This window comes from Saccostrea echinata, unplaced genomic scaffold (genome assembly GCF_033153115.1).
Source record: "Saccostrea echinata isolate AGI-Se365-2 ecotype Australia unplaced genomic scaffold, CSIRO_AGI_Sech_v1 ptg000003l, whole genome shotgun sequence".
In the NCBI taxonomy this organism is placed as follows: Eukaryota; Metazoa; Mollusca; class Bivalvia; order Ostreida; family Ostreidae; genus Saccostrea; species Saccostrea echinata.
This window is the reverse complement of record NW_026889752.1, coordinates 13,471,863-13,497,350: the sequence shown is the minus strand read 5'-3', so window position 1 is coordinate 13,497,350 and position 25,488 is coordinate 13,471,863. Positions and strand designations below refer to the sequence as shown.

General features: G+C 34.0%; 2 protein-coding genes and 1 long non-coding RNA gene across 3 annotated transcripts; 1 reads left to right on the top strand and 2 right to left on the bottom strand.

Moving 5' to 3' along the window:
• Nucleotides 1–11,185: 11,185 nt before the first annotated feature.
• Nucleotides 11,186–15,632, bottom strand: LOC133178488 (uncharacterized). The gene is made up of 6 exons (XM_061313182.1): nt 15,563–15,632; nt 15,097–15,480; nt 14,602–14,970; nt 14,333–14,461; nt 11,321–11,470; nt 11,186–11,190 (listed from the first exon to the last, which is right to left on the bottom strand). Exons 1-6 carry the CDS (start codon nt 15,630–15,632, stop codon nt 11,186–11,188), a joined length of 1,107 nt encoding a protein of 368 aa, XP_061169166.1.
• Nucleotides 15,633–17,004: 1,372 nt separating this feature from the next.
• LOC133178907 (uncharacterized) lies at nt 17,005–18,834 on the bottom strand. Its single transcript, XM_061313567.1, has 3 exons — nt 18,143–18,834; nt 17,480–17,561; nt 17,005–17,242 (listed from the first exon to the last, which is right to left on the bottom strand). Exons 1-3 carry the CDS (start codon nt 18,832–18,834, stop codon nt 17,189–17,191), a joined length of 828 nt encoding a protein of 275 aa, XP_061169551.1. The 3' UTR covers nt 17,005–17,188.
• Nucleotides 18,835–20,727: 1,893 nt separating this feature from the next.
• LOC133178906 (uncharacterized) lies at nt 20,728–25,221 on the top strand. The gene is made up of 3 exons (XR_009720070.1): nt 20,728–21,253; nt 22,401–22,512; nt 24,677–25,221. It is a non-coding gene; the product is annotated as an uncharacterized LOC133178906 (long non-coding RNA).
• The last annotated feature ends 267 nt before the right edge of the window (nt 25,222–25,488 follow it).

Below are 25,488 nucleotides of genomic sequence, written 5' to 3'. Positions count from 1 at the left end.
TTTTTAATGTCAACTTCAGAGTACTTGTGTGTACAATTAGAATGTTTTCTAACAAAATAATTTTGCAAATGACCAATGACAAGGTAAGTATATTTACGAGTTCCATTTTTAGCTCACCTGAGCCGAAGGCTCAAGTGAGCTTTTCTGATCACTTTTTGTCCGGCGTCCGTCCGTCTGTCTGTCTGTCTGTCTGTAAACTTTTAACATTTTCAACTTCTTCTCAAGAACCACTGGGCCAATTTCAACCAAACTTGCCACAAAGTATCCTTTGGTGAAGGGGATTCAAGTTTGTTCAAATGAAGGGCCACGCCCTCTTTCAAGGGGAGATAATAAAGAATTAGTGAAAAATTAATAGTATCTTTAAAAAATCTTCTTCTCAAGAACCACAGAGCCAGGAAAGATGAAACTCATGTGGGAGCATCCTCAGGTAGTGTAGATTCAAGTTTGTTCAAATCATGACCCCAGAGGGTAGGGCGGGGCCACAATGGAGGATCAAAGTTTTACATAGAAATATATAGGAAAAATCTTTAAAAATCTTCTTCTCAAGAACAGCAAAGCCATGATGAGTCATATTGATATGGAAGCATCCTCAGGTAGTGTAGATTCAAGTTTCTTCAAATCATGACCCCTGGGGGTAGGGTGGGGCCACAATGGAGGATCAAAGTTTTAGGTAGAAATATACTGGAAAAATCTTTAAAAATCTTCTTCTCAAGAACAGTAAAGCCATGATTGGTCATATTTATATGGTAGCATCCTCAGATAGTGTAGATTCAAGTTTGTTCAAATCATGACCCCCGGGGGTAGGGCGGGGTCACAATGGTGGATCAAAGTTTTACATAGAAATATACTGGAAAAATCTTTAAAAATCTTCTTCTCAAGAACAGCAAAGCCATGATGAGTCATATTTATATGGAAGCATTCTCAGGTAGTGTAAATTCAAATTTGTTCAAATCATGACCCCTGGGGGTAGGGCGGGGCCACAATGGAGGATCAAAGTTTAACATAGAAATATAAAAAAAATATCTTTAAAAATCTTCTTCTGAAGAATGTCAAAGCCATGGCGAGTCATATTGATATGGAAGCATCCTCAGGTAGTGTAGATTCAAGTTTGTTCAAATCATGACCCCCGGGGGTAGGGCGGGGCCACAATGGACTATCAAAGTTTTACATAGAAATATACTGGAAAAATCTTTAAAAATCTTCTGCTCAAGAACAGCAAAGCCCTGATTGGTCATATTTACATGGAAGCATCCTGGTAGTGTATATTCAAATTTATTCAACTCATGACCTCCCAGGGTAGGGCGGGGCCACAATGGAAGATCAAAGTTTTACGTAGAAATATATAGGAAAATATCTTCTTCTAAAGAACTGCAAAGCCATGAATAGTCATTTTGATACATGGATGCATCCTCAGGTAATGTAGATTCAAGTTTGTTAAAATGATGACCCCCAGGGATATGGTTGAGCTACAATGGGGGATCGAAAATTTTACATAGGAACATATAGGAAAATATCTTCTTCTCAAGAACTGAAAATCATGTTTTAATTAGTCATTTTGATACGGAAGCATCCACAGGTAATGTAAATTCAGTTTTGTTCAAATGATGACCCCTGGAATAGGGAGGAGCCACAATGGGGGATCAATTTTTACAAAGGAATATATGGGAAATTTTTTTTAAAAATTATCTCTAGTACAACAAAGCCATTTGTTATATTGACATGAAAGCATCATCAGATAGTTAAAAATCCCCCCCCCCTGTAATCTTTTTCATACTGAACTGATTTGTGCTTTTGCCTAGGCAATGTGCTCAGGTGAGCGATGTGGCCCATGGGCCTCTTGTTATTGAAAAAGCAGCTGTCAATTATATCAAAAAGCCTGGACTTTAATTTATCGTGGGGAATGGTTGTGTATAAAGTAGAAAAGTCATAAGTTTTTAAGCTGTTGATTTTGGTAAAATCTTGCGATTTCAAATTTTCCAAAAGTTCCTTGGAATTTTTAAGTATCCACATCTGATTTACACCACTTCTCGAATATATTGTTGCACAGTACTCTTGAAGTTTCTCCTTCACCACTGTTAATATCTTAGTGAGGAGTAAAGAAAGAGGCTTGGTTGAACATTTACTGGAACCCGCTATGTATCTTTGTTTGTAAGGATTTTTATGAAGTTTCGGAATCCAATATAAATATGGTAATTCAAATTCATTTTGGTTGTTTGGAATATTCAAAATATTCAAAACTGACATATGATTTTGAAGAATTTCTTCCTTAGAAAGGGAACTACGAGTATAAGTTGGATTACCACTTGGAGAATTAAATCCAAGTTTCTCTAAAATACATTTAATAAAATGAGCCTTACAAACAAAGACAATGTTGTTACCTGCTTTGTCAGCAGGGACCAGTACGTACTGATCATGTAATCTATCTAATTCTTTTTTCACTTCTGGATTGTTGAATACAGAAGGATAGATGGTTCTCATATTGCCCCTCAATCTTTTAATGCGTGATTTTAACATACATCTGATACATTTAATCCATTCTGACAAAGTGTCAAGGTCTTCTTTTTCATGTCTGGCCCATCGCCTGGCGTAGTCCTCTACAGAATCCATAATATTTATGAAATTCCGACGCCAGTTGAAGGATCGGGGTTCCCTAAATTTAGGACCTTTTAAAATTAGTGATCTAAGGTCCTCATTATTAACTATATCAACGTCACCAGTAATAACGTGTCTAGCAGGACTATAGCTATAGGGCGAAGAAGAACATGAACACGATGGAGGATTATGTTTCAGATATTCGATATCCAGGCCCTGTAAAGTTTTCTTGTAATTAAAAAGTTTGGAAGCAATAGTCGATGTATATTTGTAGGAAATACAAGGTGTAGTCTTTAACTTGAAATATGGTGGAATACAAGACTGGACCCTTTTGTGATTAAGAATATTACTTATATTAACCGCGTCAATTCCTTTGTTGGCATATTGAAGTTTAAGGAAAAAACGGATTGTTTTAGCTGCATTTTCTTCAGTAAAACGCGGGGGTATAGAGAAGAAAAAAAACGCAGAGAACATATGTTGAACAGACCCGAGACATTGAGGAAACCAGCCAGAGCAGCTGACAGAGGCAGAAAATCTGGTGGTAGACAAGGCGGCAGCACCAGTTAGAACAAGGACAGGACGAATCGTGAAACCACGAGACATTTTAGACTTATAAATATGACTGTATAAAAGAATATTTAAGATTTCGTGAAATCACGAATCTACCCCATTTACTTGTAGATAATGAATATATGTTGAAATAATAATTAAAACTAGAGCAAACCTCGTTGTAAAGCAACGAGTAGGTCTTCCGTCCTGTTTTGACCGGAAGTGAGGTCAATAATAGTAAGAAATGAGTTAAAACGTCTCCAGTGACTTTAAAATTTCAATTTTGTATCAAAACCTGCAAAATAAGCTATTTCTGGTTACTTCCGGTTTGACCGGAAATGATGTTGAGGGATGAAAATTTGGTTGGATGCTTCTGGTTACATAAATTAACCAATAACATGTCGAAAGCGGCAAAAATATGCATTTTCTGACTACTTCCGTTATGGCCGGAAATGACGTCATACGACTTTCGAAAATTTTACTCGCTTCTACTTGTCATTTTGAACGATTTTTCTTCTTTGATGTATCACAAATTCTCAATAGTTTTTGAGATATTAAGAAACCACCTTCAGCCCTTGTAGATCCCTTATTTTAGGGGCCAGCCTCTATTTGTTGATATTAAATGAAAGAGCTTGTCATTCTGCACAAATTTTGTTCTAAATGTTTTAACAAAATATTTACAAGTAAAGAGATATTCTTGAAAAAATGCTAAAAATTTTGATAATCTCAATATGACTATTTTCGGAGCATACCAAGCGTCAACGTGCGGCACTTCCGGGAAAAACGAACTCCTTAGTACACATTTATGAACATTGCTTTATCATCACTGAAAATATCAAGTTAAATATTATGAGTGGGTTTTTTTTTTCAGAAAATGAGCGGACAAAGTGACCCTCTAAAAATCACCTAATCGCAGAAATCATCGGACCGGAAGTGACGCCATCAAAATAAAAAAAATAAATATCTAGATTTTTTTTATGTTCTACCAGACCTGAAAGTTTCATGAAAATCAAGCGTCCGAGAACTCGCGTGCACAAAATCGGTAGGAAAAAAAAAATAAAAATAGTGGAGAAGAAACCTAAGAATAACAGAAAGGTCTTCCGCTGAAAACGAAAGACCTTAATAATAATAATAACCTTATTAACATGCATACTTGGAGCATGCAGTCATGCACCACTGTTATTAATTATAACAACTAATATTAATTCATTTGTATAAATAATGCCAATGATTTTTTTTTTTATCTTGTAGATGTTTAATGCCTCTACTTATAATCAGTAATCTGATTAAAATAAAGAATAAATTTTAAATGACAATATATGTTTTGTTTAAATAATACAAGAAAAAAAAATATCTATAGATATAAAAAAAATATTGGACTATGCATTATTTTTGGAATTTTAGTTAGCCATGGAATTCGAGTTTAATTTCAACGAATATCAAGAGGAGCTGAAAGATTTCAAGGAGGGTCAGAGACCTGCATTCCCCTTTTTCGGGATGACATGTCCAGTAGCGGAATGTACTATGGGAAAGTTTTTCACCAGATATGGCCAATTATTGGACCACTGAATAGATATTCATAAGGAGAAAAGACGCCTTTTCAAATGTAAGTCCTACAAGAGATGTTTTCGGATGAGATCACAGGCAAGACGGCATGTTGCTGGTTATCATCGACCAGACCAGTTGGATGGCCTGCTGGTGGAGATTTACGTTCAAAAAGTTTTTAGATCCTAAGGATGTGGTACTACCGAGAAGAATGACTGTGATCGATGAAAGGGAATGCCAGAGGGAGGAGGAAAAGAAGAAGAGAATGGAGCCAAGAGAAGAATGTGAAAGGAATCCGTTATTTGATTCGGAGAGATTGATGAGAACAAATGCCACCGTCAACAGAGATGAGGTGATGACGTTCGATGAGCAGGGAAAAGCAACCCGGATGCGCCTCTCTTTAAAGAGAAAGAACTCTGAGTAAAAAAAAGGGACATTGTTACATAATTTTCTAATAACTAGTTTATTAATTGACAGTTTTGTATATCATTATTATTATCATAATAGTTTTTTTAATGAGTTTTATGCTTTATTGTTTTTATGACAAAATAAAGGTATTTTTGTCTTAAGGGGGAGGAATGTGATAAAACTCAATATTTGTCCCTCAAAATCATCTCATTTCTACATTAAATAAGTCCTCCTTTTATTATTAAGTCTAAGGATATCAACGTATTTGGAGCACTCTGTTATTTTTCGGTACTTAGTTTATTTGCACAAATCAAATAAATCCTAAAAAGTTCAGTTCCCAAATTTTACATTTTTTACATTTCACATTCGGCGCCATTGTGGTCTAATAAATATTTACATTTCGATCCCGATTTAAATTCAAACCATCAAAATTACCTAAGACTTCTAAATAAAGAAATATAATTACATATTGATTTGCAAGATTATTTATAGGGTTATTTTTCATTTATCTTATATTTTCATAGATATTTTTCATTGTTTTTGTAGAACTGGAAGCACCAGTCAATGTCATCTCACTTTATCATTTCATTGTAAATAAATAAAACATGTACATCATCAATCACTGTTATCTATATTTTGTTTGGTGTTCATCTGATAGAAATCTCAGGTTGAGACTCCCCCGAACCCGACTGTCCCAAGAGCAGAATAGAGTATTATTCCCCTCTTGGGGTAGTGGTCTTATTACAGTAGGAAGCAATTTCAGTTGGGAGGCACAGTCATACATTTTCAGATGGGGGCACTACTAACTACTAAAAATTCCCTGACAAGCAAAAAAAAAAAAAAAAAAAAAAAAAAAAAAAAAAAAAAAAAAAAAAAACAAAAACAAAAACACTCTCACAGTTGCGTGTTCTTCGACCTCTTTTTACAGAAGTCTAAGACGATCTTGCACATGCTTCTCTAAGCGAAAAAATAGACTTCTCTTTATCTATCACTTACCAAGCAGAAGAATCAACAGGTCTGCGGAGGCTAAGCTGATCAGGTAGAGGTTTGTGACAGTGTGCATAAATGCATTCTTTACAATGACGAGACAAGTGGTCAAATTTCCTACAAGTCCAGTAATGAAAATAACTACATAAGCCAGTGTTAGTATGACGTAACAATCCTCATTTCTTTTCGGTCCCAAAATAGACTTTACGTATTCCTCAGCGATGATACTTCTGTAATGAGACCAATCACTGTGTGTGGTTAAAAGGTTTATGACGTCATCATCAGACGACATATTATTCCATTCATTATTCAAATCGTCAGTAGTTACATCTGTATAAAGCTTTGTCAGAATTTGTCCAAAATTGGTAGAGAGGTTTGTCTGTACAGTGGTAGATCCACGTTGTCTAGTGCTCATCATTGCTCAAGAGGAAGTATTGAAGGTCATGTTACTTGGTCTTCTACACGGCTTTATATTTCTCTGTATATATCGATGATAAATGCGGATTTACAAGGTAAGTTTGAACAGATAGCGCATCGTTAAGGATTGCGTCTTATAGCCTTAGTAAATTGAGCGATCGCGTGAATCTCTCTGATATATTAACCTAGCCATCTTAATGGCTTTCTGGATACTGACTTCCGGGATGGACGGAGCTCTACACCATTTACTACTTCCGTTATCAGAATTATGCAGCATTTGGCCGACAGTGGACTGCATGTTGTCAGATAAAATTCTTAAATCGAATTTTGTGCTTGAACTATCTTGATTTTCTTTTTCTTTTTAATTTGATTTATTGCAATGAAGGCGCTATAATTTTTTCCCATGAACCTATCATTTAAATTTACGCTTATAGTTCTTCGGGAAAAAATTAAACTCTAGTGTGATATTTTCGGAACTGAAGTGCTTATTTACACAGGTCATAAAACATCACGTATTCATTCAAAGTAATTAAAAAAAATTAGGAGTACTTTATGTCGGTCCAGGATAGTCTTATTATTTCAATCTTCCAGAGCAATCAATTTTGTGATTGACGTTAAGCTTGTCACGAGATTCTATAAATTGAAATGACTTCCTGTCGGCTATTAATAGTTAGACAAGATTATCTTGAAATAGCTTCTAATGAGACCAATCGCTACCTATGTATTACGTACAGGGACGCCGTGCATCCCACGCAGTTTTTGTATTCGTTATAAATATAGGAGGGCAGTAAAATGAAATAAGACTTTGGAGGTTCTCTTGCTTAGATTTAATAGCTTTTTTCAGTTGCTTTTCATGATATTCATAAGAATTAAAATTTGTAAGAGAATTTAGTGTGTTAAAATTTCGATACTTTATTTCAAGATTCTGATTTTTCAAAACTCAGGCTGACATATCTGATTTCATACTTCGAATTTTAGAATTAAAAAATTTAGCTGAAAAATCTAAATTCTCAAAATTCAAAACTCAATTAACTTCCACATATTTTAAGTTTATTTAACATAGTAGAACATACATGGTAATTTGGAAGTTTCTCCAGCCTTGCAAATCTGTGCTGAATATAATATCTGTTACGTTAATTTTATAAGTTTATTTCCTGATAATTTCCCTTGGAAAATTGGCTCTTGGAGAAATTGCACTCTATAACTATTACACAGAGTAGGATTTTCCCCTGGAAAATTGAATCTGCTTGATGTGGAATTTTCGTAGGGGAAATCCTACTCTAGAGTCACTTTTTCGTGAGGAAAATCCTACCCTAGAGCCTATTTTCCGGGGAGAAAGATTTTAGAAGGGAGAGCCTACTCTACAAGACCGTACTTGACCTCGTCCTTGAGAAAGGGAGAATACAATGATGACAATACGGGGAAGCGAAGGCGTGTCTGTACAGTCGTACTGGTGTGTTTGGTCTGAAATCAATGTGAAATGTTTGATAAATAAATTAAGTGAAAGGCTCGATAATACGGATTAATTAACAATGAATGCAAAACTGGTTGGCAATCAATCAAATGTATAGAACACAATTACATGTATATCTATAATTGCTTTTGCATTTTCTGAATTTTTAGTGCTTGCAATAAACAGTCTCTAAGGAAAACGCTTCAGTTATTGATCCTGTCATTAGATAAACACTTAATTATCAAAAATCCGTAATGAAACTTCTGCATTAAGACAAAATTTTGTTTATCTCAGTACATGTTTTTGAATTAAGAAAATAGAAGTGCACTCTTGTAGACCCAGGAGTATATTGACCAGTTAGCTTCAGTATTTACTTTGGCTGAACTGTCGACTTTTGCTCAAAATAATATTGGGCGGGACTGAAAGATGTGAAAAGATGGATTCAATTTAGTATGAAATTCAAGGAAAAGGCTAAGAAATTAAAAAAAAAACAAGATGTGTTTATGAAACATTGATGCCCCCTTAAGGCAACTTATAACGAAGGTTAAACTTTCTCAAATGCAAATCAAATATGTTGGTACACAAAGTAAGGTCTTGTCTCGAGGAATATACTTGTGAAATATGAAAGCCCTAACAGCAACCATTGAAAAGATATTAAAAAAAATGAATATTTTTCAAAAGCTAGTCAAACTCCAGAGTTAAATGGTCAGAAGTAATGGTGCCCAAGGAAAGGCCTTCTCACAAGAAATACACATGTGAAATATCAAAGCCTTAGCACCAAGTGTCCAACGTTATGGCCAAGGCTTAAGTTTTCCAAAAGTAGGTCAATCTCCTAGGTCAAGGTCAAAGTTGTTGGTATGAAATATATGGAGATAACGAACAGTATTCAAGCTCAAAAGTCCATTAAACAATACAAATTTTGGAGCATAGCAAACACGGACCTCCAAAACATCATAGGTGGGATCAGGTGCTGTGGAGGAGCGAGCATCCTCTGCCGTGTGCTCCTTGTCATGATTAGAAAATAACGGAAATATCCGTCGACAATTCAGGGTGTAAATAATAGCCTTACAATTAGTATGAAAAACGTCTGTCAGCATTTGACTTAATGATAAATTGTATTTGCTGACAAGGTCATTGTATCGACCATAGAACTTACGAAATGACGACTTTAAACAAGACTGCTGATATTCTTGATTCATCAACTTGTTTTTCATTCACTTACCTCGTTTTAGAAATTGTTCATACGTAGAGCATGCTCTTGCATATCGAATCAACTGAGAAATATAAACCCCGTATGCAGGCGTGCAGGTGATGAAGGTACATTGCTGCATAAGTACGGGAAGTTGACAATTGAAAAGTTAAATTCATCATGTTTATCATAAATTTTGGTTGTTGAAACAGACGTGTCAGTCTATGTCGTATCTTATTTCAAGCTCACCAGGATATATCGTATCGACATAAGAATGGCACTACGTCGTCGATATATCTAAATGTCGAGTTGAAGGCCACAGCAAGTGTTTTCTTCTTTTCATGTATAAGATTTTGGACAAATTCTGCATCATATGAATACAAAAATAGGAAATACGTATCCAAAGAAAAGTCTTGTTACAAGAATTACACATGTAAATGATGAAAGCCCTAGCACCAACTATTTAAAAGTTATAGCCAAGGTTAAAGTTGGGTAAAATTTTGCAAAACTGGTTCAAACTCCAAAGTTATGGGCAAGGTTAAAGCTTTTGTGGACAAACAGACAGACAGCTAGACAGACAGGGCAAAAACTATATGCCCCCCAATCTTCGATAACGGGGGGGGGGGGGGTAAAAAATGGTTGAGATGAATTTGTTTAAAAATCCTGATTCAGGATTCTACTTGGCCAAGATTAAAGTTTGTCAAAAGAAGGTCAAACTCCAAGCGCAAGGTAAAAGGGTCAAAGTTGTTGGTATCCAAAGGAAGGTCTTTTCACAAGAATTATACATTTGAAGTATTAAAGCCCTAGAACCAACTGTTTAAAAGTTATCGCCAAGGTTAAAGTTGGTAAAAGTTTGCAAAACTGGGTCAAATTCCAATGTCAAGTATGATGGTACCCAAAGAAAGGTGTTGTCACAAGGAATAAACACATGTTAAATATGAAAGCCATAGCTTCAACCAATCAAAAGTTATAGGCAAGGTTGAAGTTTTTGCGGACAAACAGACAGCTAAACGGACGGACAGGGCAAAATCTATATGCCTCCGAATCTTCGATTTCGGGGGCATAAAAAAGAATTGAACGCCAGCTGGAGAAAATAGAAGATAGGTAATTTTTTAGCGCGTTAGAATTTACTCTTCGAAAGACCTGGGCTGAAACATGAAGTTGTCACTCAATTTTGTAATTGTGTTTTAATTATGATATTTTTTTGCAACATAGAACGTCAAAATTACATCATGGACAATTTCACAAAGAATTAAAACGAATTAAATAATAATTAATTTTAAATAGAAACATTAGATCAAATTGTACATACTCAAAGTGTTCGCTAAACTTTTACTCAAATTTAGAATAAACTTGTATGTGTAAAATTGTGCAAGCTATACATGTAGCTATTCCCAGAAAGAGATCATTCCTCTACAAACGCCATTCAGTCGCCCATTGATTCATTGTCCTTTGAGTTATCTTTGTTTTTCTTGCTTTTTCTCTTCTTGATTTTCTTTTGTTTCCTCCCCTCTGACAATTCAGACTCCTCCCTTAAAATCGATCTTTTTAGCTCCTTGTCTGTAGTATCTTCAACCTCTTTGTCTTTCACTCTATTTTTCTTCTTTTTCTTTCCCTTTCGTCCCCCTGAGATTTCAGTTACTTCCCTTGATGTCGATGGTCCATTTAAATCTCGGGCTGTATTGTTCTCAGATTGTAATTTCTCCCTTCTTTCTTTCTTCTTTTTCTTCTCTCTTTTCTGTTTCTTGCTTTTCTCTTTCTCTAGATGCTGTTTAGTGGTTAGAATGGGAGGTAAGCGGTAGTTTGTGTGGAGTATCTGTAAATAGATAAAGAAACGGTTTGTATTACTTAACTATTTTTTCAAAATTTAAATTTTGGATGGAAACCTGCATGTAACTTAAAATTTAACAGCCCCTGCCCTAAATATGACAGAGAAACTAAGCTGTATAAAAGAAATTAAGCGTACATGTGCTTGTGATGCAGTCTGTAACTCAGGTATATACCCATTTCTATTTCTTTTATCATATAGATTCTTCTGGGTGGTCTCAGTCTGGAAAAAAATTAAATGCAATTGATTTTCAGAGGCAAAAAAGATAAAATATTTAACTACAAGTATTTGTTTAATACAAAAATAATTTTATGGATGTCTCTATTTGAATTTGATTTGGATTCATCATTACTTTTTAATGGTTTTTTTTTATTTATTAAATAATTATTTACATTCGGATCGATCTTCTTTCTCTGTCGATGTTTCCACTTTATCACGATAAGTATAACAACCACAATGATGATGAATAAGATTACACACCCAACAGCTCCAGCAATTATAACTGAAAGAGTACCAGTAAGAATGATATAGATGGGAACTTCATAAAATAACAAGAGGCCCAAGGGCCTTAACGGTCACCTGAGTACAATACAACAATTTAGAGGATCCATAAACTGATAAATAAAGCTTTGTTGCCCAAAAGCAAGAAATATAGTATGATTAGCATCAACAAAATAGTTGGTCTAGTATCTATCTATCCCACATTTATCACTATTACCGTGCAGACTATTTAACAAAATGTCTATTTTTTAACCCCATATTATTACTTCTCACATTGGCCTCTCTTGGCCTTTGAAGAACATTTAAAAAGATAAGTTATTTTGTCTCAATTTTATTCATCTATTATTTCCAAGTCTACCTGATCATTACAATTGTGAAAGTACTTTTTGTATTTTACAATAAATATTCTTGCATAATTCTCGTATTCTATTAACCTTCCTTTAAAATATTGTTTACAGTGATTAATTATCAAAGGTGAATGGCAAAGGGGAATAACTTTGCTCAGCAAATACAAGTTAATAGACCACTGGGCAGGACCAGAACACTTGACTAAATGGAACAGGTGTTCATAATTCTGGTAAAAATACCTTTGCATATTAAAACTTCTACACTGTTTGCCTCGAATATGCCCAGAAGCATAGAAGATTTTCAAAGAATTTCATTTTCACTATACTATTAAATTAATAAAGCCCCACCCTTACACCAGAACATCTGACCCAGGGCCATGAACTCACAATTCTGGAAGAAGCACCCTTTCTCATCATAACTATACACTTGTTTCTTTGCTTTATATCCAGTAGTAGAAAAAAATATTTTGAAAGAAATTATGCATTTTCAATATATATTCAATAGAGTCCCCCCCCCCTCTTCACTTGACCCCTGACCCAAGGGCCATGAATTTCACAATTTGGAAGAGGCATTCTTCCTTATCTTAATCATGCACTTCCTTTGTTTGAATAATACCAAGGAGCAGAGAAGAAGATTTTGAAAGAATTTATGCATTTTCCCTATATAATCAATAGAGCCCCGCCCTAACACCAGAACCCTTGACCCAGGGGCCATGAAATTCATAATTTTGGAAGAGGCAACCATGCTCATCATTATTCATCGTCACTATGTACATAGTTTATTTGATATCCAGGAGCATAGAAGAACATATTCAAAGAATTTATGCATTTTCACTATATAATCAATAGAGCCCCGCCCTAACAGCAGAACCCCTGACCCTGAGGCCATGCCTTTCACAATTTTGGAAGAGGCACTCTTGCTCATCATAACTATGTACTTAGTTACTTTATTTAATACCCAGGAGCAGAGAAGAAGATTTTCAAAGAAATAATGCATTTTCACTATGTAATCAATAGAGCCCCGCCCTAACACCAGAACCCCGGACCCTGGGGCCATGAAATTCACAATTTTGGAAGAGGTACTCTTGCTCATCATAACTATGTACTGAGTTACTTTATTTAATACCCAGGAGCAGAGACGATTTTCAAAGAAATAATGCATTTTCACTATATAATCAATAGAGCCCTGCCCTAACAGCAGAACCCCTGACCCAGGGGCCATGAAATTAACAACTTTGGAGGAGACACTTTAGCTCATCATAACTATTTACTTTGTTACTTTATTTAATACCCAGGAGTAGAGAAGAAGATTTTCAAGGAATTAATGCATTTTCACTATATAATCAATAGAGCCCCGCCCTAACACCAAAACCCCAGACCCTGGGGCCATGAATTTCACAGTTTTGGAAGAGGCACTCTTGCTCATCATAACTATGTACTTAGTCACTTTATTTAATACCCAGGAGCAGAGAAAAAGATTTTCAAAGAATTAATGCAATTTAACTATATAATCAATAAAGCCCCACCCTAACACCAGAACCCCTAACCCAGGGGTCATAAAATTCACAATTTTGGAAGAGGCACTCTTACTCATCATAACTGTGTACTTAGTTACTTTATTTAAAACCCAGGAGCAGAGAAAAAGATTTTAAAAGAATTAATGCAATTTAACTATATAATCAATAAAGCCCCACCCTAACACCAGAACCCCTAACCCAGGGGCCATAAAATTCACAATTTTGGAAGAGGCACTCTTACTCATCATAACTATGAACTTAGTTACTTTATTTAATACCCAGGAGCAGAGAAGAAGATGTTCAAAGAATTAATGCATTTTCACTATATAGTCAATAGAGCCCCATCCTAACACCAGAACCCCAGACCCTGGGGCCATGAATTTCACAATTTTGGTAGAGGGCTCAATGCTTATTACAATGATGCCATCAGTTTGACTGTTTGATGTTCAGGACTAAAGAAAAGGATTTTTAAAGATTGCATTAATTTTGGTGGTTTTGGCCCCACCCCTCATGCCCCAGGGGGGCAGGGACCATGAAATTCACAAATTTGTTCCCCTTCACCCATAGATGCTACATGTATATGCCAAATTTGGTTGAAATTGGTTAAGCGGTTTCAGAGAAGAAGCTAAAAATGTTCAAATGTTAACACACGACGCACGCCGACCGACGAGAACGGATAGCAATAGGTCACCTGAGTGACTCAGGTGACCTAAAAATAGAACAAATAGAAGTGGAAAATTAATTTTCCATTACATGTAAATTCCAAGTTTCATTACCGATCTTTCATAGGTTTACATGAAAAAAAAGGAACCCGTAAAAATAAATAAAATATGTTTATTATCATTTCCTTGGAAATATAACTAGATATATCTGGTATTCGCCAATGAAGTTTTGTCATAAAAATGAATTAATTTTGAAATATTCAAGTCCAGGGGCATATTTGACTATGACTATGAGTGTTCATTTTTCTCTTCTGATACACTGGCTATGGTTACTTACATAAAATGTTGTCATCCTCAGTGTCATCAGAAAGACAGGTCCGTCTCCGAAGTGTCTGACAACTGGACGATCGGGGACAGCTTGGTTTCTTTACAGGACAGCTTACTGTTAAGGAGGAATTTACTGGAACTGGAAAAATTAAGTAAATTTTTAAGTTAAATTCTTCACAAAGTAGGACGCAAAATGTTGTAGGATGTACTCATATGCACATTTGTCTGCTTAAAAAACTTAAATTTCTACATAATACATGTGATATCAACAAACTGTACCAGGGTTAAAGACAAACCAGAAGAATCCACCATCACGCGACAGGCTGTTTTTGAACGTCACAATGACGTAATTAGACAAACTCTGGTACATGTCAGTTTTCTGAATCCCTGTGTTATTGTTGCATGTTAGTTTGACGGTTTCATTTAAATTGCAAAACCACAACTCCTGTCCACATTCCAGCCTCAGGTCCCACGCTTGCACGTCAATCTCATCATCACAACCCTTGGCCTCTACTGAACACTGAATGACGTCATCAACATTATTGCAGTCTGATCTTCTTTGCAGTATTGGGTTGCTATATTCCTGTCCTTTCAAATGAATATCCGAATGATTTGTGATGATGTCCGTGTTAAATATATTTCTTACACCTGTAATTAGAATTCCAATATTATCCATTTGCTTCTTTGACTTCTTCGAGTTATTAATTGGGGTGAGTGACATATTTGCACAAAATGCCAATTCCGACTACTTATTGTTTCATTTTAAGTCCTTACCTTTAACACATTGATAAATCATAGTAACTAGTGTTGTGTTTTCATGGAACTGTGGATTACAGGTACTGGAAAAAGCTGAGCTCTGTGTTCGCTCTATTGGTACGTCTGTACATTGGACCTCTCCAATACAGTTCCCAAAATAATCCTTGTACGTTCTATAATTTGAAATATTTACTAACCCTCCACACGTGTTATACTGATCAATCCGGCAACACAGATCTGTTAGGTTAGAATTCGTCTCGTTTTTATGCAGTACCGCAGGACAACTGTTTGGATCCTTGGCACCGAAAAATATGTGGTGCGGATAAACAAGTTCTTCAAAGTCACACGACGGCAGTAATTGCCAGCCATCGCCATAGCAGGCCTCAAGCTTTTTATCTTCCACTATATACGATTGGAAAAACGAAGACGTAGATAAATGTTTATTTCATTAAATTTTTCACTGTAAAAACTAAATAACACTTACCAATACACTCATACGGGAGTACACATATCATCCAAAGAAATACCCTCAGCAACGTATTGTTGAAAACCATTGATCGACCCTTTACTTACATTTCTTTAGAACTTATTTTCGTCACAACAGGTCATGTTTGAAAATATCTGCAATGATTACGAGTCTTTAGAAATAGGCTACTACTTAAATTACGTCAGGGTTTGTCTGTTGAACTCTGCGTTTTAAATTACAGTGTATTAGTAGTGAATAGAATTTTAGACGCCTTTCCTCTAAACCTGAAATTATTCAAAAGAAGTCTCACTGCTTGCATTATATTTAATTTAAGTTTATTCCCTTACCCCCCAAAAGGAAAGACGAATGATAACATGTATATGATCATATATAAAAATATATGAAATAGCTAATAAAAATAAATTAAAGGTAATTTCAAAGATTGAGAAGAAACTACTTTAATTCGCCCGTGCTTTTTAGTGTTCTGCTCCGGATCCTCAGCCAGGGACAATAACTCAATTATTCTTTAATTGAATGAGTCGAAAAGCTTGATAATGATTTTTTTCGTGCAACAATTTTTATTCTTATGCTTCCTTATATTCCTTATATGATTCAAAATACTTTGGAATCTAAGGGAAACTTTTATAAAAAGCACATATTTCCTTCAATCTTGCTGAACACAACAAATTGATCTCTGATATCTTGCAAATATATCATATGCTTTTAACATTGTGTTATATAACAACTGAAGTTAATAGAAGAACAAAAATAATGCCTAATTATTTTTTTTAAAAAATGCAAATTTCTCTGAATGCCTGGATACCTTCAATTTTTTTAAATCCTAAAATACTCGTTGATATTTTTTTTTTTTATTAAAAAATGCATCATTGGTGCTTTTATTCACGATTTCTGAAAATATGTTTTAGATTTGATAATTTTCCCTACACATGTAATATGAATAACATTAATGATGGGCTTTGAAGAAAAAGCATGGGTAAATACACATTACTAATTACAAGTTAATACTTAATACTTCGAAGAAATAACATGGGTAAATACACATTACTTTGTGAATTTAATGGCATTTTTCCGAGTATATTCAATTACTTAACTGCTGATTTTCAGAACCTTGGGTATGGACCATATTTATCACCCATAAAATAAAGACAATGAATAAAGACAATGTTTCCCGTATCGTGGGTAATCAATCCCAAAGGGTTTGGTGAAAATCAGGGACTCACCGAGTTTATAAATCTACAAGTATATGATATCTATGAGTCGTTGACGTTGTTTGAATGTTGATTGCGATTTGAAATGTATGATTTCAGAGTCTTTTCATCCACAAAACAAAGAAATGGTACAGTTCACTTTCCTCAAAATGTTTCCAGTGAAAGTTATTTCGAGGCTTTAGCCAGAATGAATAACGAAAAAAGTTAATACTTAAAAATTCAATAGTTTATTTTCAAAACCAAAATGCATAGAATTGTTGCTTGGTTGAGCATTTAGACATTTGTTAAATGAAATACATGTATAATGACCATTTAAAATGTGATACTTTTTAGTACTGGAAGATATCAACAGATTTATGGTATACAAGTCCACAGTGTATGTCCTGTACACAATGTCATTAGATGTATGGCTTCGTCAAGGTACAGTCGATGCTGGTGTCTGATCGCCTGGCCGACTTTCATACACACACTGACAAAAAAAATAAACGAGTAAATTAGATAATAATTAAACAAAATGATTTTGAAAGAAATGTACATGTCAGAGGCAGCTGATTTCAGATCCACAAAAAGGCTAATTTCTGGTAGATTTCTGTTTCACATACAGATACTCTAGCTTTTTTTTTTGTTTGTTTTTTATTAAAGATATTAGTCTATTTCATAATAATTATTTCACTCCCTTTGATATCACAAAAAAGTGTTTGCCCACCAACGCAGTCCAGATCACGACCCAGAATGGAAAAATCAGAGACATCAGCAGGTGTAGTTTGTAGTTTTCGGCGAAAGATACCCTTAAAAAGTAAATAATTGTTTAACAATGGCAGTTATATTCATATCATATGCAGTTCTTTCCTGTTGTCTCCTCCTCGGCTTCTGTAAACGGTGTATTCCCCTGGCAGCTAAATTATCGTTCTGACCTCATTAACAGAAATAAAGGCATGATATTATGAGTGACCAAATATAATGTTCAGAATACCTTACATTAAGACAAGTGTGTAGTATATATTGACATGATTACGCCATAAAATGAAGAAATTACAGTATATTTAAATAGAAGATACTGGTGATAAAATGTTGAGATCAGGGTGTTTAAATGTTTTAGCCTCACTTGAGGTTCCAGCGTTCTAGATTTTTGGTTAGAAAAAAAATTCATGATTATTGAAGAACTGTTGAAAATAAATCTAATGACTATTGATTTTTCAAGTCCTCTGTAAAGTTTTCTATCACAAATCAGTGATGCCCTTTTTTCTATAGAACAATATAATGTGATGCGAAAAGTTTGAAGTTCTTTTATTTAAATCAGATTCTTTCCTATTTATCGAAAACTAGTACTAGCCTATGCCTATGAATTTGCTTGTCATATGTTACTTACTCAGTTTCTCCTCGTCTTAATACTCTCAGTCGGTGATCCAAATGCTTCATGGGCTCAAAATAATTGTCATTTAAGTAATTAGGAGTGTAGTACATTATTTTGGAGACGTGGCGTTTTTCACCTCTAATGATCACCTCGTTTTGAATGGCAAGTGATTTTTCAACTTCTTCGAGTTTGAAAAATTCATTTTGAAAATTTCCACATTTTGCTGCATCTTGGAAAATACATTTGTTGATGAACACATTGGGACACAAGACTTCACACAATCTCAGCATCTGGTCGCTTTGTTTTGTTGTCAGTTTATAAAATGCGTCGTGATCTAGAAGAGGAAAAATATCGTCATCTGATTCTACTTGTAGAATCAATCTACAGACGTCGTAAAATTCGACGAAAACGCTCGAAATATTGCTGAGATAAAACATAAGCTTGGCGCGCGGATCTTCTCCCACGGTCACTGCTTTTCCGGTGGCGGTAAGGGTGGCGGTGGTTTGTAGCGCCGCAACATTTCCGCCGCTAGCAGCAACTGCTGTACTTCTCGTGCCAGCGCCGCCGGGTACAGCTATAGCGGTGGATGTACTAGCGGCTACATCAGTTGTGTTGGCAGCTGCAACATGACTCTGCTGAACAATACCCCCTCTAATCGGGGTAAGGGTGGACACTGTGGTCGTTACTGGATGTTGTAAGTCAGACATACTGTCTCACGGTGGACAACAAATCCAAAAAAGTACAGTTTGTACCTCGAAATAAAATAAAATGTCAAGCTCAGTTTTATTGGTTCCCGAAGAGGAAGGCTTCCTTTCCACGAAATACAATTGTCTCTGTTCCACTCCGTTACCTGTACAAGAGGTCAACTATACATGTACGCGGTAGATGGCATTTAAATATAGAGATTCAATAAACTATTTTCTTTTATTATCACTAATTTAATATATTTTTTTTATCCCAAGAATTACATTGAATTTGAAATTATTTTTTTTATAGAGATGAAACCAATATCTTTAGTTAATTAAAGGTCTCTAGCAATACCTGGAAATCAGATCAGGAGTGTGAAATGTCAGAGTTATACCGCTTTGAATAGTGATCTCCTGCTCAACACCAATCTAATTAAAATTAGATCTCTGATCCGCTCCAACTAGATCGCTACACGATCTAATTTTAATTAGATTGGCTCAACACAGCTAGGCCAGTAAGCAACATTTTCGTCCATTTTTTCCTTTCATACTTATTTTATTCTAATCAGTTATCTGACCCACTTTAGTTATTTGTTTATGAATGTATATAACAAAGTGTTTAATTTTGATTGTAACTGACGTCAAAATTGTGTCAATCATTGCTCGAAAAACACGTGTATGTGAAGGAGAAACTCTTGACTTTTCCAGTTTTTTAAAATGCAAAATTCTTTTCAAAACCATCATAAAAAAATGCCCTCAAGTTATTCAAAAATGTGTTCTGTAAGAAAGAGACAAAAGAAATCACTTCGAAGATTTATTGCCATTGCAACCAATTGATAAATAAAATATCACAGGTATTATAATAGCTTATCATAATATTTTTTAGGACCTTTCTATTTCAACTTATAATTGCGCTTAATATTTGAATGTTTATGATCAAAAGGAATAAATAAAATTTTGCTTTTCAATACTTTAATTCCTTATAATATTTTTTAGGACCTTTCTATTTCAACTTATAATTGCTCCTAATATTTGAATGTTTATGATCAAAACGAATAAATAAAATTTTGCTTTTCAATACTTTAATTCCATGATACTGTATTCCCAAATATTTTTATCATTCCAATTAGACATCAGGTTTTCATCTTTTAGACAAATCACTGTCACTTTTGTACATTGTTGCTTAAGGGTTTGGTTTTGTGTTCATCCAAGTGAAACTCGTACGAAATAAAAATCTCAATATCTTAATAAATACTTCTTGCTTACTCTTGAAAACTGACCTATGACACCTTCCATGGGAAAGCTGTCTTGATATGTATGCAGTTTGATTGTCACTTGCAATGTCATGCAGCAATAATGTGCATATTACACTCGCAGGACTGCACAGCTACAGGTCTAACAAAACAATAACATTACATTTGTTGTATATGTGCAGATAGTTGAACGTCATGGGTACAACTATTTGTTTCGTTCCTAGCAATTCTGTGCGTACTTTCTTCATAACTGTCTGTTTTTCATCAACTAGGCATGTCCGCCATGCGAAATCTGTGGGTTGCCATTCCGGTATTGAAACCAACTGACTATTTTTGTAATCTGATGTCTCCAGTACCCCAATTACACAAAGCAATTAGAGAGATATCTCGTAAAACATCTCCAGCTATTACAATGTTTCGATCTAAATGTTTAATATTGTTTATTATAAAAGTAACATCGATGTTTACGTCATATCAAGAGAATGCTCCGTCTTTGATTTTACAATGACCAGATAAATTAATACGCGCTCAGTTTTTGCTGTTCCGACTGAAGTTAACGTCTGTTATTTCTTTTGCAGGTAAGGCTATTAATTACCTTTTATCAAATTAGCATATTAATCCTACAAATGCAGGACAATGTCATATAATATTGAAAAATATTGCACGAAAATTAAGAACTATATTCACTCAGCGTAGTTTATTTCTGAGGTCTGTCATGCGATATTCGGCTAAAGTGAAAGTAGGAGCTGGTAAGTGGATATTTTGTGTTTATTGTGAATTATGAGCCTTATCTCAGATATACGATATAACTCCTAGTATCAGTAATACATTTTGAGTATGACAACGCCTGCGATCTGATGCACATCAATTTTAAAAAGGTTAAACCTTATACAAAGGATCTGAGAATTTCCACTTGTGTGTTGCAGACCACAATTTGGTAGCGGGCAATATTTAAGGTTCCTCTGATAAATGTTACTATATTTCAAAATACTAATAGTATTCGTCATGGTATCAAAATATAGTTCAGTCAAAAAAGGGTTTCAAATATTATGAGTAGAGTAAATAACTAAATTTTGTTTTCATTAATGAGCGATTTTTGTGCAAGATCCTTCATTGAGCCTCAGACACACCAAGTTAAATGTCCAATGACGGCTAAGTGAAGTGGCTCTACGTAGTACACATATATGGTAAATCAGTTGTGTTATTTGTAAATCAGAATTTTGATTTTCAAATTTTATTGCTTTTTCGTTTTCCTTTTAGTAAAAGAGATGCAGGTATTATTAATTATTTATATAAATAATATTCACATAAGTTTTTACTATGTATAAAAACCATCATTTTGGACTTGGTCCTTCTAATTTGCAGATTATTGCAGTGTATGTAGTTCTCATGGGGAAAAGTAAATTAAACGATAAAAATTTTCAAGGATGTCAACTTAATTAATTTGCTTATTGCTTGAAATATGTAAATTGTTCATCAAATGAAGAGTGCAGCAAATTTGAAAAAAAAGCTTTTTTTTTTGCATGAAGTGTTAATAATTAGTATTCTCTAGTTGAAATGGTTACGATTGAAAACTTGAATTTCTGCAACTGCATTGGTTTCATCAAAAAGGGCCGGAGTATAATAAGGGGGTCTTACCTGATCTTAAGTTACCATTGAGCATGCTGAATCAAATGCTACCAAGCATGTTTATTTTTTATTGAATTTTCATTTTATGAAAGTTTTTCATATGCTCAATCAGACTTAGGTTGTTGGTTACACTTGTAAGGAAGAGACAAGGTGCTGGGGGTGGGGGGTAAATCTTGGTATTGATCCATAAATACCATAATATTCTTGTAAAAACTTCTAACTTAAAGATTTTTCAATAAAATTGAAAAAAAAATGAATGTACACGTAGCCACCACTTTATCTCAAAGGTTATTATTTTTTTTATTTGAGGACCTGCATTTTAATGGTACAGGCAAACCTTGTATTTCTATCCTGATGGGACCAATAAAAAAAAATTGAGAAATCTGGTATAGATTGACACATTGAGGTTAAAATGCTTAAAGAAAATATGGAGGAGACTTTCATTGAAATATGAAGATAACAAACAATAATCAAATTCACATTTATTGATGTTGGAGAGATTGAAGCAAAACTCTATTGTTATAATGTCTCAGAGGAAAAAAAAGTTTTATTGGAAACAGTTTCAGGAAATAAATACCATTCTGTTATAACACAGACACCCTTCAACATGTTCAACAAAGATTAATATTGATATCTAGATTTAAAAGAATTGTTTTTGAACTTTTCCCCTAAAATTTATTAAAACTATGTTTACCATGTTTACAGAATGCCTTGTTTCACAAAAAAGAACACTGCTCAGATATTTTCTCTGGACTGCCAATTTCTGCATTTCATGTGATACCTGTGTTGGAACCCTCCCAAAAACCTCCCCTTTAAGGTAAGTTTTATTTCACAATGAAATGATTCTGTAAATTTAATAGACATGTGTATAAGGTAGGTGTTATAATCACAGTGAGCTGACTAGTCATTTTCATTTTGTATGATTAGATTCGGATGTTATTCTCTGTAGACAGAATGAAAGAATGTACAAGTTTTAGGATGAGAAATATATATGTGGTTGGATGAAAAGAAAGATCTTGTTTAAGAGAATGTTGTGTATGTGTCCATCACATTGTCTCAAGCCATGGTTGGAGTCCGCCTACAGCTCTCTCCTACCCGAGGCTGCTTGAGGGAATAAATGTAACGGTGTCTTATTATAAATCTGGGGCATGGAAATATAAATAAGTCCGTTTCAGGGTTCTACTGACATCTCCATTTATTACATTCACAGATGAACACATAGAATAGTTGGAATAATGGAACAATGAAGGAATTTGGAATAATGCCCTGAAAAATCATAATAACAAATAATAAATACATAGCATAAAATATTCTAATATATCCGTATCAATATAGTAATTACAATCTGCGGTTAACAGATACGCTGCATAAAGGGAGGTAACTCTGTACATGATTTACATACAATCAATGCCCCCTTTTAATATTACGCTTTGAAAAAATATAAAAACATATATACGACAAAAACTGATTTATATGCTGCAATAATGTCTACACAGACTTTACTATTTCAGGATTGTCATAAAATATATAAAAACATTAATATCATAAATATCATACCAATCTATGGGACTGAGCCTCTCCCATTCATTGTAGTCACAATATGGCTCACTGTACACGTATGTCCAGATCATAAAACTACAACTTATCATAGTTTACATAAGTAAACCTATCATCATAAAAACATCTAGTAGATATATATAAAATAAAAAAATACTTTCAATAAAACAGTACTCCTTAAATACTGACTCTCAAATCAGATTCTGACTGTGCTAGTGCTATGGAATTAACTTTGGCAAAATTACAGATTTTACAGTTAAATCAAATATTAGAAATCATATTAAAATTAGTATATAAATGTTATCTTACCTTGATAGAGAAAAGTATTGTCTCTGTCAATGTCAGAAAGTCGTAATTATAAAACTTGGTAAATACAACCCTTTCTGGACAAATACTGGACAAAGAATGACCATAACAAACAACTTTTTTTGGAGGGAAAAATACTGAACCAGTAAAACACAACCTTACAAAGTCCAAACCAATGAAAACAGTGAATACTTCAAACCAAAGACCAAAGACCAGAACCTTCATAACCCATGGCAATAATAATTAAGTACAGGTACTGCCTGTTCTACTTGGGTGACCTTTAAAGATTTAATAATGCATTTATATTTACAATTTAAAAACATATGAAATACATTATAGATTTATTAAATAAATTAATAAATCTAATACTGTAACATAAAGTATCGTTATCATGAATAATCAAACCTTATGTGTGATGTCACGTTATAAACCAATAAAAGTAATTGTTTATATTGCAGTTGACTTAAACGATAAAAAAACAAATGTTAGGTAAACAGTGACTGAAAAAAGAAAAGTCACATCAGAGGTTACTTTTTAAAAAATTGAAAACTTCAATCTCTTTTGGAAGGAAATGTTTCTGATCATCTTCTTGTAGCTTACTATCACACATGTCATCATATCAGGTTTTTAAAATTCTGCCATCAAATCCTTACCTTGTCATTTAACCTTCAGATTTTGTACCGATACTTGTTTGCTTTATTTAATGATCTTATGTGCTTGTCTCATCTATTTCCTAAGGCAAGATGACATGACCATCACTTGGGTTTACCTTGATCTTATTTATGGTTGACCTCTTTGTATACAGATTAAACTCATTTATCTCTATATGGATTAAACTACTATATGGATTAAACTACTCTGATCTACACTAATTTGTAAATTAAAATAAGATATATTCAATGCAACAATCAGTGTTAACCAACATTTACAATGTGACCATCATTGCTGAGGGATGTGTAGCCTTTGACCCTGAAATTTACATGTCTATCTTTGCATACTTTTTACTTAGTCATGATGTAAAGATTTAACTTTCAATTCAAGTTCCTTCTTTGAGAGTGATCGACAGTATTGGTTTTTTAGTGGTATGTTATAAATTATTTATATTTAATATTTTACAGATTTCAAAGTTAAGGAGATCATTCAAATGACAGAGGTTTTGGTCCATGTTGGTTTGTCTCAACAGTTAATCTTTTGGAAAGCAGTGTTGGAGAAAATATCAGCAACATGTGAAGACTGTGATTTAGTTTCATATGATATGACTTGAGAAAGTTAATATTTTTGATTTCATGGTTGTATGAACAAATGCATTGACCTTTCCAAACGTCATTGAAAAAGAACATATGATGACCAAACAAAAATACATATTTGAACTTTCCATGAGTTTACAATGAAGAACATTTTGGGATCTCGATACAGGATATTATAATAATGTTTTATCTAATTTAATGTTTAGTGCTTTAAATGCAAAAAAAATGTTTTAAAGTCGCTCTTGTGAAACCCATGCTAAGAACACATGCCTCAAATATTTTAGAGAGTTATATTAGAGTTATATTGTTAGAATTGAAGCTTATTTATAAAATTATACTTTATATCTTTAAAGAAACTTTCACAAAAATCAGTTAAACTTGCATATACTGCTTAACATGTTAAAAGAAATATAATATCCTGGAAGTGATTAAGAATAAAAAAAAAAGTTCATTTATCATCCTTTTCTTTTGTTCTTCTTGGTGACTTTTTTTACAATAATCAAAGACATTTTTACATTTTAGCTCATCTGAGCAGAGGCTCTATTGAACTTTTCTGATCAAAGAGTCTCTAGTGTCTGTCCATCTATCATCCATAAAAATTAAACCCTAAAATAGGGTTATCAAAGTTTGACATGGGAATAGATAGGAAAAAATTGTCCTTTAATGAACAACTAGGTAATGAT

Bases quoted from the DNA above. Each gene is read 5' to 3' on its own strand.
- LOC133178488 (XM_061313182.1), bottom strand. From the start codon at position 15,632: ATGGTTTTCAACAATACGTTGCTGAGGGTATTTCTTTGGATGATATGT. The intron at 14,971-15,096 runs GTAAGGACTTAA...TTCTAATTACAG, and splicing joins GATTTATCAATGTGTTAAAG to GTGTAAGAAATATATTTAAC. The intron at 11,471-14,332 runs GTAAGTAACCAT...GTACTCTTTCAG, and splicing joins TGAGGATGACAACATTTTAT to TTATAATTGCTGGAGCTGTT.
- LOC133178907 (XM_061313567.1), bottom strand. From the start codon at position 18,834: ATGTCTGACTTACAACATCCAGTAACGACCACAGTGTCCACCCTTACC. The intron at 17,562-18,142 runs GTAAGTAACATA...TTACTTTTTAAG, and splicing joins TTAAGACGAGGAGAAACTGA to GGTATCTTTCGCCGAAAACT. The intron at 17,243-17,479 runs GTGGGCAAACAC...TTTTTTTGTCAG, and splicing joins TCGTGATCTGGACTGCGTTG to TGTGTGTATGAAAGTCGGCC.